The sequence below is a fragment of the Rhinichthys klamathensis genome, unplaced genomic scaffold (genome assembly GCF_029890125.1).
Source record: "Rhinichthys klamathensis goyatoka isolate OS25496 unplaced genomic scaffold, OSU_Roscu_1.1 h1tg000055l_1, whole genome shotgun sequence".
Taxonomy (NCBI): Eukaryota; Metazoa; Chordata; class Actinopteri; order Cypriniformes; family Leuciscidae; genus Rhinichthys; species Rhinichthys klamathensis.
The window spans coordinates 639,594-653,629 of NW_026606600.1; the positions used below are offsets into that span (position 1 = coordinate 639,594).

At 31.9% G+C, this 14,036-nt stretch overlaps 1 protein-coding gene across 2 annotated transcripts; it reads right to left on the reverse strand.

The window, feature by feature from the left end:
• Positions 1 to 115: 115 nt before the first annotated feature.
• On the reverse strand, positions 116 to 6,773 carry ncf2 (neutrophil cytosolic factor 2). 2 transcript variants are annotated; one of them, XM_056248424.1, is made up of 14 exons: positions 6,429 to 6,769; positions 6,158 to 6,240; positions 4,749 to 4,857; positions 4,338 to 4,472; positions 3,619 to 3,726; positions 3,428 to 3,487; positions 3,246 to 3,289; positions 2,760 to 2,901; positions 1,523 to 1,591; positions 1,197 to 1,298; positions 896 to 1,047; positions 700 to 811; positions 402 to 510; positions 116 to 291 (listed from the first exon to the last, which is right to left on the reverse strand). In XM_056248424.1, exons 1-14 carry the CDS (start codon positions 6,600 to 6,602, stop codon positions 194 to 196), a joined length of 1,497 nt encoding a protein of 498 aa, XP_056104399.1. In that variant the 5' UTR covers positions 6,603 to 6,769; the 3' UTR covers positions 116 to 193. The 2 variants fall into 2 exon arrangements, with proteins under 2 accessions (XP_056104399.1, XP_056104400.1); XM_056248425.1 differs by lacking the exon at positions 1,523 to 1,591 and having other exon boundaries at positions 6,429 to 6,773.
• Positions 6,774 to 14,036: the final 7,263 nt, after the last annotated feature.

Genomic DNA, 14,036 nt, shown 5'->3' on the forward strand with positions numbered 1-14,036 from the left:
TATGACCTCAATGTACGATCTGGTCTGATATGGTCTGACATACTATACAATCAAAGTGGGATGAGCATGAGCAAGCTCTGGCCTGAGTTTAACAAAATGTAGAAAAAAAAAAAAGACCTGAAAATACTGTTTAAATTTAAGCATGCCAAATATGTGTAAAACAACACATTAGTTGTAACTATTGGTTGAACATTCATTTACATTTCTGATCCCCATTAAGTGCTTTGACAAAGGTTGATGGGAATATGCCAATCTTCCCGTTGCATTGACCTTCAAGCCACTCATCATTGACTGAAAATGAAAGAAAAATCAGAAATTCATCTCAAGAATGCCTTAGTTCATAGTCATACTGTATTTTATGTCCGTATTAGTGAAATGAGTATCACAGTGTCAGTTCCTACCTTTTGAAAGAATTGTGATGATGTTTCCCTGTTTGAAACCCAGATCCTCTGGGGTAGTAGAGTCATAAGAGTAAAGAGCAACCACTTTCTCATGAGGCACACTTTTACCCTTTCGGACAGCAGTTTTGGGAAGGGCCAGAAAAGAAATGTTAGGGTTTAGTTACTGGCAAAGCTGTTTTATGTTAATATTACTATTTGTAAGGTATAGTTTACATTCAGCTGTTATATGACTAAGCTATATTATGTGTTCATTTGATCCCGTGTGAGGGTAGTTGAGTCAAGCTCTGTCAAGTCTTACCTCTGTCACTGAACACCACAGCGTAAGACGGCCATCCTTCACACTATTCCACACAGCCTCCATTTCAGAGTCCTCAATAATCACCCTCTTATCCGAGCCTTCCTTGGCATAACTGAAAGGTACATTACAACCACATTTTATTTCTCGCTGAAATATGTTAATACAGTGCTGGGAATGTTATAACTGGTATAGTTACCGTAAAATTAACGTTGACGCAGGCAGCTTCAGTTTAGAGCTTATCATCTGAAGAATGACTCCATATGGTTGTCCAGGTGCAATGCTGATAGCAATGGTGAACTGAAAGTGTACTTTCACAACGCAGCCTGAGAATTCACTAGCGTTACTAGTCTGTGAGGAATATAGTCGAACTTGAGAATTAATTCCTACATCTAATAAAAGTTGGCTATGGAAGCATTGTTTGATAGTTATGTTAGTTGATATCAGGTTACAGTTAATAGACTGTGATTATGTTGTGAGTATGTAATGAAATACTGAACCTCTCCAATCACAGTTTTCAGGCCGTCTGTACCCACTGGTCTACTAGGTGCTGCTCTTCTTGGTGGAGCTGGTATATCATCATTTTCATTTACTGGTTCAATCTAGAAGATGTCGATTTTTTTATTTTTATAATGTAGGACAAAAAAAGTACTTTAGCTCAATTAAACGGGAGTAGCTTTTGAACATGGATCTCAACAACAACATCTAAGTGGTTTGAGTTATAAATCTATATACAGTTCATCTCTGTGCACCTGTATTTTGGTATTATGATATTAGTACCTTTTGCCGTTTTGGAAAACTGCATATTCGTTCAAAAGACAATTACCTGTACTGGTTTTGATGTCATTGTAACAATATCCAAGGGTTCAAGGAAATTATAAGGTACAAGACCTCGCTGGAAATAACCAGAAAACAAAACAAAAAATTAAACAGAAAATAGGGCATTATTCTCTCTGCTTATACACTCACTGGCCACTTAGGTACACCTTGTTAGTGCCGAGATGGGCTGCCTTAAATCTTCATGGTATAGATTCAACAAGGTGCTGGAAACATTCCTCAGAGATTTTGGTCTATATTGTCATGATAGCATCATCCAGTTGCTGCAGATTTGTGGGCTGCACATCCATGATGCGAATCTCCCGTTCCACCACATCCCAAAGGTGCTCTAGAATTTTGATGTTTTGAGCTTTCTGACATGGCGTGTTACCCTGTTGGATGTAGCCATCAGAGGATGGGTCACTGTGGTCATAAAGGGATGGATATGGTCAGCAACAATACTCAGTTCAGCTGTGGCATTTAAACGATGCCCAATTAGTACTAAGTGGCCCAAAGTGTGCCAAGAAAACATCCCCCACACCATTACACCACCAGCATGAACCGATGATACAAGGCATGATGGATCCATGCTTTCATGTTGTTTACGCCAAATTCTGACCCTACAAACTAAATCAGACCAGACAACGTTTTCCTGATCTCCAATTTTGGTGAGCCTGTGTGAATTGTAGCCTCAGTTTTCTGTTATAAGCTGACGGGAGTGGGACCCGGTGTGATCTTCTACTGCTGCATCTGCTTCAAAGTTCGACGTGTTGTGCGTTCAGAGATGCTCTTCTGCAGACCTCGGTTGTAACGAGTCCTTATTTGAATTACTGTTGTATTTCTATCAGCTTGAACCAGTCTCGCCATTCTCCTCTGACATTAAGCCATTTTCGCCCACAGAACTGCCGCTCACTGGATATTTTCTCATTTACCATTTGTGCGTGAAAATCCCAGTAGATCAGTTTTTGTACTATCTGGCACCCACGATCGGTCACTTAAATCACCTTTCTTCCCCATTCTGATGCTCAGTTTTAACTTCAGCAGATCATATGTCTATTAGTTGCTGCCATGTGATTGACTGATTAGATATTTGCATTAACGAGCAGTTGAACAGGTGTACCTCATAAACTGGCCGGTGAGTGTATGTTGATATTAGCATGCCACTGGAATGTTCTTTTGACATTGAACTCCAGCTCTCAGGTCTGTTCTCATTTACTGGCCTCTATGATAATTCACCAAAAATGTACCTTCTCATTGAAAACAACGAATGCCCAGTTGTCTGCTCCTTTCTGAAGAACAAAGACAATGTTTCCAGGCAACACAGCCAGCTCTTCTTTGGTCTCAGGAACAAACTCATAGAGAACAGTGTGTGGCACACCTTCAAATACCCTGTTGATTATGACATTTACATTTACTGTCTTAAAGGGATAGTTCACCCTTTTTTTCAAGTCAACGACTACTGTCAAATGTTTGGTTACCTACATTCTTCAAAATATCTTTTGTGTTCAGCAGAGGAAAGAAATTCATTCAGGTTTGGAACAACCTCAGGGTGATGACTGAATTTTCATTTTTGGGTGAACTATCGCTTTAACAGACACTTGATATACACACAACAAAATAATACAAAAACTCCCCAAACTGCATATAGCTTATATTTAAGTTTTAGAGAGTTTGAGGTTTATATGCATTAAATAATGTTCTTCATTTTGAACATGACCTTAAATTATATTTACCTTAGTACTTCTGGGACTTTTGGTGTGGAAGGAACATTGTCAACCTAAACAATACACAAATTATGTGGTCATTAAAATTGTTTGAGCATTAACATATCTTCACACCTCTCTCAGTTATTCTTATTACATACTACTGTTAGCTCAATTATTTTGTTAACTCACTTGTTAACAACACTACTTACTTGAGGCTGAAGTGGAGCAAAACCAGAAAACTGATCTGCGGGTACAATAGAAGATACAACCTATGAAAAAAAAAACACTAGTCTTAATCAGTTTTGTCAAATTTAATGGCCAAATAGAAAAGGGGTCGTTTCAGTAACTGGACAAAGGTTTTAGTGATTGCACACTGTATTAATTTGATAATGGCGGGTACCTTGGCTTTTCCAAGATAGTCCTTTTTCTCCAGCTCTGCCACATAGTGCTTATTGGGTTTGAATATCAGCCCTACTCGAATCTCTACCAGAGGAAAGAGCTTCTGCTTCTGGAAAGAGGAAATCACAATGTGTAGACCTTTTAAAACAATGCATCAAGACAACCACAGCATACAAGTCATGCTGTGTTGCACTTTACTCATCAGCGTAATATAACTGATTTTAATTTTGTTTTTAAGGTTAACTTTTAAGGTTATCCTGATGCAACAGTTTTAAAATATGTCATTTGAAATGCTTTATATTAAAAAGCTTACAAAGAATGACACATGCCCACTGATGAAGCATGACTTCATCTGTCTTTTTTGAATTTTGTCCTTCCTGAAACTTACACCACTTCCTACAAATCCTAACTAGAACCACTGATTATGCAACAAATTATGCAATTTAACCCATTTTTAGTTAGGAAAACTGCAATATGTTACAAAAGAACAACAGCACACGTGAGAGCACACTTTAGATTTGAGATAAACTTCAGAACTGGCTTTATATAAAAAAATTTTTTAAACTGCATCCAGTGTGGAATTAATTATTCAGTTCATCCATTTAGGGTGGCAACTTTATACGGCTGCATTTCTTTCAGTAATTTTCATTAATATGAATTTAGGTTTAAAATTCTAGTACTGATGATTATGTAAAGTGGAAGACTTTAGCAGTTACAGACCAGTATGGCATCCAGAGCATGGTCAATGTGGCTGAATTTGGCGTCTGCCCTCAGGCTCAGAGCAGTAAGAAGATTTTCTTGAGCTTTCTCCCATTTTTCCAACTGAGCCTGTACCAGCCCTATGTTGTGCAGCACCTAAATGTTACATGGGACAAAAACAGCAGCATCAGAGAATGAACTGGGAGCGTGTTGGTTCGACTTTTGCTTTAACATTATGGGGGGAAAGCCTTGCCAATGATAAAGTCATGCTAAATACAGTACGTGTTAAATGAGTCATCAAGTGCATCACTTGGAATAAATCATGAGTGAATGAGTCATTCACATCACATCTATTAGTGTATCAAAAACAATAAGGGTGAAAAACAAGATTCTATGCACATTGTTTAATGCATGGCACAACTCTCGTCTTACCTCACAAGCATACAGTTTATATCTCAACCCCAGAGGTTTGTAGTCTATTAGTTGATTTCCTCTTAACTGCTTAAACGCCTGTTGGAAATCTAGAAGAGACTCTTCAAACCTGTAGATACAATTATGAAGATGAAGAAGTGGCAGGACATTTCATCAAGAGAAACAGAATGTGCTGGGTTGTCCCTTATGCAAAAGAAAATATATTTTCTTACATTTAATGATCAATATATTACATTTTGTAATGTATATTGAAAATATAATGAATAATATATTGAGTTAATATATCACAATAAATTAAAAAATACATAAGGAATTGCCGCTTTTCATATATTGAAAAATGTGACAATATATTTACTTATATATCGCAATGTATGTAATTTTATATGCATTAATATCATTCATAATATATAGATGTACATGAGATAAAATGTGGTACTGTGTGTGTGTATGAACATATAGCCATATTATCCAAGTTTGTCAAGTGATTCCCTGTTTGTCATGTGATCCTGCCATGTGTCTTGTCATTGGTTAATCGTCTGTTCATTGTTCACAGATGTCCCTTGTCTTGTCATTAGTCTGTGTATTTAAGCCCTCATGTTTGCCATGTGTCTTTGTCAAGTATTGTTTCCTGTGATCCTCTGTTGCGTAAGTTTTTGTCCACGGTTTTGTTTCATGCCACGTCATGCTTTTGTTTTATCTTATGTCTAAATAAACTGCACTTGGGTTCTCTCGCTACAACTTGCCTTCAGTGGATATCCTTACACCTATGTACTATATATTTACATTTATATGGGAACATGTATTCCCAATATATGTACTCAATTATGAGGAAAATATATATTGTGATATCCATGTATTTATTTATAGTACATAAAGCACAAATCTAATTTTCAACCGACCATGTTGCCATGTATTAACAAGACATCCAATTGTCCAGAAAACCTAAACTTTTAATTTGTTTTCAATAAACACTTTTTTTCTTATATATTACATCACACATATTTTCATATATGAAATGTGTAACTATTCAAACAATAAAGTGAGAATGTGTTTAGCTTTATGAAAAAACAAGTGTTAACTCTTGAAAGATAAATTAATTGAGTGTTTCAATAAAGCAAATGACATGTAACTAAGACATGTAAAACCTAAGTGCGGATTTTGTCTTCACTGCTATCTGTATATTTTATATATATATATATGTATATAGCCATACATGGTCATGGTATGTATTAAAATAATATAAGCACTAGTTTTCCATTTATGGAAATGTATTATTTAATATATTGCACAATATTTTCCAGTATATTCCTATATATTTTTGTTTGGTAAGGGGTGGTCCCCTTTTTTGAACTATAATAAAAGCATACAATATTTCTTAATGTGTCATGAAGAGATGGTAATGGCCTTACCTTTCCTTTTTGTAGAATGCAACTCCTCTCTGAAAAAAGGCCACCGCTAGGTGTTGATCTTTGCCAATACTTCCATCAAATGCCTTAAGATGTGTGACAGAAATAAAAGTTTCCCGTAAAGAGTGAAACCACTTTTACTTCCCTTTTTTACAGCCATGCACAAACTTTTTTTTTTAAATAGTAAAAACATCTTCAAATCAATTTAAAGAGCATATCCTGATTGTTGTTTTCTTAACTAGTATAAAACACTGAATCTGCCCGGTAACTGTACCTTTTCAGCTTCATCTAACTCATCGTTGTTCAAATAAAGACAGCCAATGTTGAAGGCAATCTTGGAGTTTTTCTCCTCGATGTTGAGGAATATCCTGAGAGCAGAGTCTGGGTCTCTTTGCTCCACGCAAGCCACGGCCTCGTCCCACTGACGGAGAGTGCTTACAAATGACATGCTCCCTCAGAAGACTTAGCAATGCACAAATTAATGCTGTACTTCTCTATTGTGAGCCCAGTAGAGGGAATCTGAAAGTTTTCTTAGAGAACAAGCCCATCCCCTCCTCTGAGAGAGAGGAAGTGATCAGCTTCACGTCACTTGCTTTTTTATTTGTTGTTTCCTCACTTGCCATTTGAGTAAGTTCACTTTTTTTTGGTGTAAGGCATACTTATTAATAAGTTAATCTAACAAAAGGTAGCAGGCTCTTATTTTGTTATGCTTTTAAGAGTGAGGCATGTTTTGTCTCTACACAAAGAGTGCTGTGGCGTCATGGTACAATGATTGTATCAGATGGTAATATAGCATGATACATGACACATTCACATACCGTGGGACTAATTGATTACCAATAATGTACTTTGGTATTTAGATGGTATTCCAATGCTAATAAAAAAATCTAACAACAGCATGTCCGAAAAATCAGGGTCATTATTATAGACAGGCATGACAGGCACTTTCTGATTAAGGTTAAGCCTTTACCAAAAAGAGGTTTGCTGGTTCTTCATGTAAACATGATAATCAGCATATTTTGCTGCAAGATAATTCAATCAATGCAATGTCCTTGACAATAGCACACAAGCAAGAATTCAAAACATGGGCCATGAGAGCTTCTATTGATTTGTTTATTTCATTCCATTTCTTTTAACTACAGTAGTATCCTAAATGTCTTTCTGCGATAGCTTGTCTTTGCAGAAAGACCTGTATAGCACCCAGAATCTTTGAGAAGGACAGACAGATATTATGAATATTCTGTTATGGATATTCCTAAAAAGGAATACATGACCCAAAAGTAATACTGCTGGTTTAGATAATGGCTTAATCCAACAGCATTTGGGATAAAGCATTTGCATGACATATTGGAATATGGCCATTACTTATATTGATCATATATATCATTGGGGTACAATATTAAGATTGTCCTATTTAGTTGACCGATATGGGGTTTTACATGAATTATTCATAAATAATTACTTCTGCCACCCCAATCATCAATATGTTGCTACAGTCTCACAAATAAAATATTATTAGCATGATACCATGTTATCATACTAATATATGAAACATCATCATGATACCATACCAACAGAGGAGGACAAAGTACACAACTTCCTTACTTGAGGGAAAGTACAGATACTACTGGTCGTCAAGTATTACTCCATTACATGTAAAAGTTGTAAAGACCTATTTTTACTTAAGTAAAAGTACAGACGTACTCATTTTTAAAAGTACTTAAGTATCAAAAGTAAAAAGTAAATGTCAATGCATTGTTTTATGATTGTTGCGTTGTTGTATGTAATACGTACAGTATGCCTCTGAAACTATGCCTGCCTGCCTACCCTTATATCAATATCAAATGTATTTCTAGAACACAGTTCCAGTAGTGGAATGGGATTGAATGTGAGATTGAATAAATGCATTTCGACGGTGTGTTCTGACGTCAACCCGACTTTCATTTCCAACCAAAATGCAACCCGTGCAACCAAAATCATCCACTGACTGACGTTACTACTTTATACTCAAGGACCTTGACAGAAATGTAAAGGAGTAAAAAGTGCGATATTTGTCTTTCAAATGTAGTGAAGTTAAAGTAAAAAGTTTCCAGAAAAATTAACACTTAAGTAAAGTACAGATACTCAAGTAAATGTACGTCGTTACTGTCCACCTCTGCACACCAAGAACACAAGAGTTATTTTTGAGTCTAGTTAAGAGAAGTGCACTAGGCCTATTATGAAAACTTTTCTAAAGTTTAGTTTAGCTTTGCATTAAACACCTATCCAGTCCATAAAGGAGATTTAGCTAGAGTGGAGTGACTCAAATCCCTATTTTGTTCATTTCCAAATAGCCCTGGAAATTATTTTAAATCTAATACATTTTCATTAAAAAAATCAAAAAAACATCCAATGTTAAATGTATATTTCTGATGCCTTTGCATTTTATTTATTTTGATGTAGTTAGTTACTATTGCATATCTATCTATAAATTACAGGAACGTCTGTCTGTCTGCGTCTGACTATCTGTCTGTCTGCGTCTGACTATCTGTCTGTCTGTTAATCGAATATCTCTCGAACCGTTAGTCCGATGGATTTCAAACTTGACTGGTGTCTTGCTACGGGCACGAGTAAGTGCAGTGCAGTTTTACATTGTTTGGATTAGCAATCCAAAAGATATCGTTAAATATATCTGTAAAAGAAGCATACATTGAAGTTGTGGTTTAAAAATAAACATTCTGTCAGCTAAACATTAAGTCAGCTACACTGTTTACTTCTGAAGTAAAAAAGTAGCGATTCTTTTCGAGAAATGTAGCGATTCTTTTCAAGGCTGTTATTAAACATTTATTACAATGTAATTATACGTTTATTACAATGTAATTATACACTTATTACAGTGTTATTGTACATTACAATGTAATTACACATTTAATACAATGTAATTATACGTTTATTACAGTGTTATACATTTGTAACTATTATTATTATACATTTGTTACATTATTATTTTGTTACATTATTCTTTTTGAAAAAAGTAGTGGTTTTTTAAAAAGTAGCGATTCTTTTTGAAAAAAGTAGCGATTTTTGAAAAAAGTAGTGTAAAAAATGTAATTATACATTTGTTAGTCTTATTATATATTTAATACAATTTAATTATACATTTAATACAATGTAATTATATATTTATTAAAATGTAATTATATGTTTATGACAATGTAACTATGAAAAACTATGTATAGAACTATGAAAAAGTAGTGATTCTTTTTGAAAAAGTATCGATTAATTTTTTTTAAAGTAGCGATTAATTTTTTAAAAAGTAGCGATTTTTTTTTTTTAAGTATCGATTTACTTTCGAAAAAGTAGCGATTCTTTTTTAAAAAGTAGCGATTCATTTTCAAAAAAGTAGCGATTCTTTTTGAAAAAGTAGCGATTCTTTTTTTTTAAAGTAGCGATTCACTTGAAAAAGTAGTAATTCATTTTTGAAAAAGTAGCAATTAACTTTCGAAAAAGTATAAATTCTTTTTTTAAAAAAGTATCGATTCATTTTTTAAAAAGTAGCGATTCTTTTTAAAAAAAAGTAGTGTAAAAAATGTAATTATACATTTGTTACAGTCTTATTATATATTTAATACAATATAATTATACATTTAATACAATGTAATTATATATTTATTAAAATGTAATTATATGTTTATGACAATGTAACTATGAAAAACTATGTATAGAACAGTAGCGAATCTTTTTGAAGTATCGATTCTTTTTTGAAAAAGTAGCGATTCATTTTTGAAAAAGTAGCGATTCACTATTTTAGAAAAAATAGCGATTCACTTTTGAAAAAGTAGTGATTAATTTTTGAAAAAGTATCGATTCACTTTTGAAAAAGTATCGATTCACTTTTTGAAAAAGTATCGATTCTTTTTTGAAAAAGTAGCGATTCTTTTCTGAAAAAGTAGCGATTCTTTTTTTTTAAAAAGTAGCGATTCTTTTTGGAATATATTTTGGAATACAAAATACATTTATTACAATGTAATTATACGTTTATTACAATGTAATTATACGTTTATTACAGTGTTATTATACGTTTATTACAATGTAATTATACATTACAGTGTTATACGTTTATTACAATGTAATTATACGTTTATTACAGTTATTATACATTTGTTACATTATTCTTTTTGAAAAAAGTAGCGATTCTTTTTGAAAAAGTAGCGACTCTTTGAAAAAAGTAGCGATTCTTTTTGAAAAAAGTAGTGTAAAAAATGTAATTATACTTTTGTTACAGTCTTATCATACATTTATTACAATGTAATTATATGTTTATTACAATGTAATTATACATTTATTACAGTGTTATTATACATTTTTTACAATGTAATTATAAGTTTATAACAATGTAATTATACATTTATTAGTGTTATTATTATACATTTGTTACATTATTATTTTGTTACATTATTCTTTTTGAAAAAAGTAGCGATTCTTTTTGAAATAGTGATTTCTTTAAAGTAGCGATTTTTGAAAAAGCAGCAATTTTTTTTAAATAGCGATTCTTTTTTTAAAAAGTAGCAATTCTTTTTGAATAGTGTAAAACATTTAATTATACATTAGTGTTATTATACGTTTAGTACAACGTAATTATAGTGTTATTATACATTTATTACAGTGTTATTATACGTTTATTACAATGTAATTATACGTTTATTAGTGTTATTATACATTTATTACAATGCAATTATACATTTATTACAGTGTTATTATACATTTGTTACATTTTGTTACATTCTTTTTGAAAAAAGTAGCAATTCTTTTTTAAAAAGTAGCGATTCTTTTCTGAAAAAGTAGCGATTCTTTTTAAAAAAGTAGTGTAAAAAATTTAATTATACATTTGTTATTCTTATTATGCATTTATTACAATGTTATTATACATTTAACAAAATGTTATATGTTTATTACAATGTAATTATATGTTTATGACAATGTAACTGAAAAACTATGCATAGAACTATTGAAGGGTTGGTCAAAATCCCTTGCCTCTTCAAATACATATATAATCATATATCATTTTGAATGGTTATATACTTCCTTTATAAAAATCAATAATCAAATATATTCATTATCACATAATAATTTTTATATTCTTTGTGCCTGTGAAATTATATTTTCTTAAATGCATGGATGCAAGTAACCAGTTTCTTTTAGGTGCATTCCAATCTTACTTTGAGATTGCACGTAGTACACGCAGGACACGAAGGCCACGTAACCCACAAGGCCGTTTGTCTCTTTCTCTGGGATCAGTAGAAAGGTTAGAGGGTCCTAAAGGCAGCGTGGGCACATATGATTCTTCGCTGGACATATAGTCAAGCTATATTGAGCGTTACTATCAAACTTTAATTGTTGTATTAAAATGTATTCTTTCCAGTATATTTCCTTCCTTGGGAGTAAATGCCAGTGATCTGTTTTTCTCCCAAACGAGTGAATGTTTTAGCATTATGTTTTGGTATACTTAACTGATAATAAGGAGCTCAGACTCTCTTCAGCCTTGATGGGAGCTGTTATTTGCTAGTGTCTGTTATTTGTGTGTGTGTGCGTATGACATTCTATGTAGGTTCTGGACGGTCGGACCAGACACCCCGGCGCCCTTCTCTAACCTGCGAGGCCACCACAGACCTAAATCTAATGAGTGGACGACAACTATCTTGACTAATGGCGATAGGCACCCCTATCTCCTCACATGTGTTAAATTGTTTAGGCTCTTAATGTTTCTTAGCCAATGAGAATCATTCAACCTGTAAGCAATGACGTAGCTTAGACCTTGGAAATGGTATAACTGCTGTGATCTTTGTAACTGTAAGCGGGGCGGCCTACGAACTCCTGTGTGAGTCTTGAAGCTGACTTCTGCTGATGAAAATGCAAACTATCTTCAGTAAAACTTTTCTTTAATTTTTTATAATTCTGACTCCGGGTCTTCATTCTTCATATCTGGTTCTGGGTCTTTGACTGTATACCCCTTACACTATGAAAAAGTAGCGATTCATTTTTGAAAAAGTATCGATTCTTTTTTGGAAAAAGTAGCGATTCTTTTTGAAAAAGTAGCGATTCTTTTTGAAAAAGTAGTGATTCTTTTTTGAAAAAGCAGCCATTCTTTTTGAAAAAGTAGCGATTCTTTTTTTTTGAAAAGGTATCGATTCACTTAAAAAGTAGCAATTCATTTTTTTAAAGTATCGATTCACTACTTTCGAAAAAATAGCGATTCACTTTTGAAAAAGTAGTGATTCATTTTTGAAAAAGTATCGATTCACTTTTGAAAAAGTATCGATTCACTTTTTGAAAAAGTAGCGATTCTGTTTTGAAAAAGTAGCGATTCTTTTCTGAAAAAGTAGCGATTCTTTTTTTTAAAAAGTAGCGATTCTTTTTGGAATACATTTGGAATACAAAATACATTTATTACAATGTAATTAAACGTTTATTACAATGTAATTATACGTTTATTACAGTGTTATTATACATTTATTACAATGTAATTATACATTACAGTGTTGTTATACGTTTATTACAATGTAATTATACGTTTATTACAGTTATTATACATTTGTTACATTATTCTTTTTGAAAAAAGTAGCGATTCTTTTTGAAAAAGTAGCGACTCTTTGAAAAAGTAGCGATTCTTTTTGAAAAAAGTAGTGTAAAAAATGTAATTATACATTTGTTACAGTCTTATCATACATTTATTACAATGTAATAATATGTTTATTACAATGTAAATTATACATTTATTACAGTGTTATTATACATTTTTACAATGTAATTATACATTTATAACAATGTAATTATACATTTATTAGTGTTATTATTATACATTTGTTACATTATTATTTTGTTAGATTATTCTTTTTGAGAAGAGTAGCGATTCTTTTTGAAAAAGTAGCGATTCTTTTTGAAATAGTGATTTTTTTAATGTAGCGATTTTTTAAAAAGCAGCAATTTTTTAAAAAGTAGCGATTCTTTTTGAAAAAGTAGCAATTATTTTTGAATAAAGTAGTGTAAAACATTTAATTATACATTAGTGTTATTATACATTTTTTACAATGTAATTATACGTTTATAACAATGTAATTATACATTTATTAGTGTTATTATTATACATTTGTTACATTATTATTTTGTTACATTATTCTTTTTGAAAAAAGTAGCGATTCTTTTTGAAAAAGTAGCGATTCTTTTTGAAAAAGTAGCGATTCTCTTTGAAATAGTGATTTTTTTAATGTAGCGATTTTTGAAAAAGCAGCAATTTTTGAAAAAGTAGCGATTCTTTTTGAAAAAAGTAGCAATTCTTTTTGAATAAAGTAGTGTAAAACATTTAATTATACATTAGTGTTATTATACGTTTATTACAATGTAATTATAGTGTTATTATACATTTATTACAGTGTTATTATACATTTATTACAGTGTTATTATACGTTTATTACAATGTAATTATACGTTTATTACAGTGTTATTATACATTTATTACAACGTAATTATACATTTATTACAATGTAATTATACATTTATTACAATGTAATTATACATTTATTACAGTGTTATTATACATTTGTTACATTATTGTTATACATTTGTTACATTATTTTGTTACATTCTTTTTGAAAAAAGTAGCAATTCTTTTTTAAAAAGTAGCGATTCTTTTATGAAAAAGTAGCGATTCTTTTTTAAAAAGTAGTGTAAAAAATGTAATTATACATTTGTTATTCTTATTATGCATTTTTACAATGTTATTATACATTTAACAAAATGTAATTATATGTTTATTACAATGTAATTATTAGGGGTGTCACGATTTCGATTTTAAATCGAAATCGATCGAAATTATTTTTTTTCCGAATCGATCGAATTAAAAAAT

Bases quoted from the DNA above. Each gene is read 5' to 3' on its own strand.
- ncf2 (XM_056248424.1), bottom strand. From the start codon at position 6,602: ATGTCATTTGTAAGCACTCTCCGTCAGTGGGACGAGGCCGTGGCTTGC. The intron at 1,592-2,759 runs GTACATTTTTGG...GGTTATTTCCAG, and splicing joins TCGTTGTTTTCAATGAGAAG to CGAGGTCTTGTACCTTATAA. The intron at 292-401 runs GTAGGAACTGAC...TTTCATTTTCAG, and splicing joins CATCACAATTCTTTCAAAAG to TCAATGATGAGTGGCTTGAA.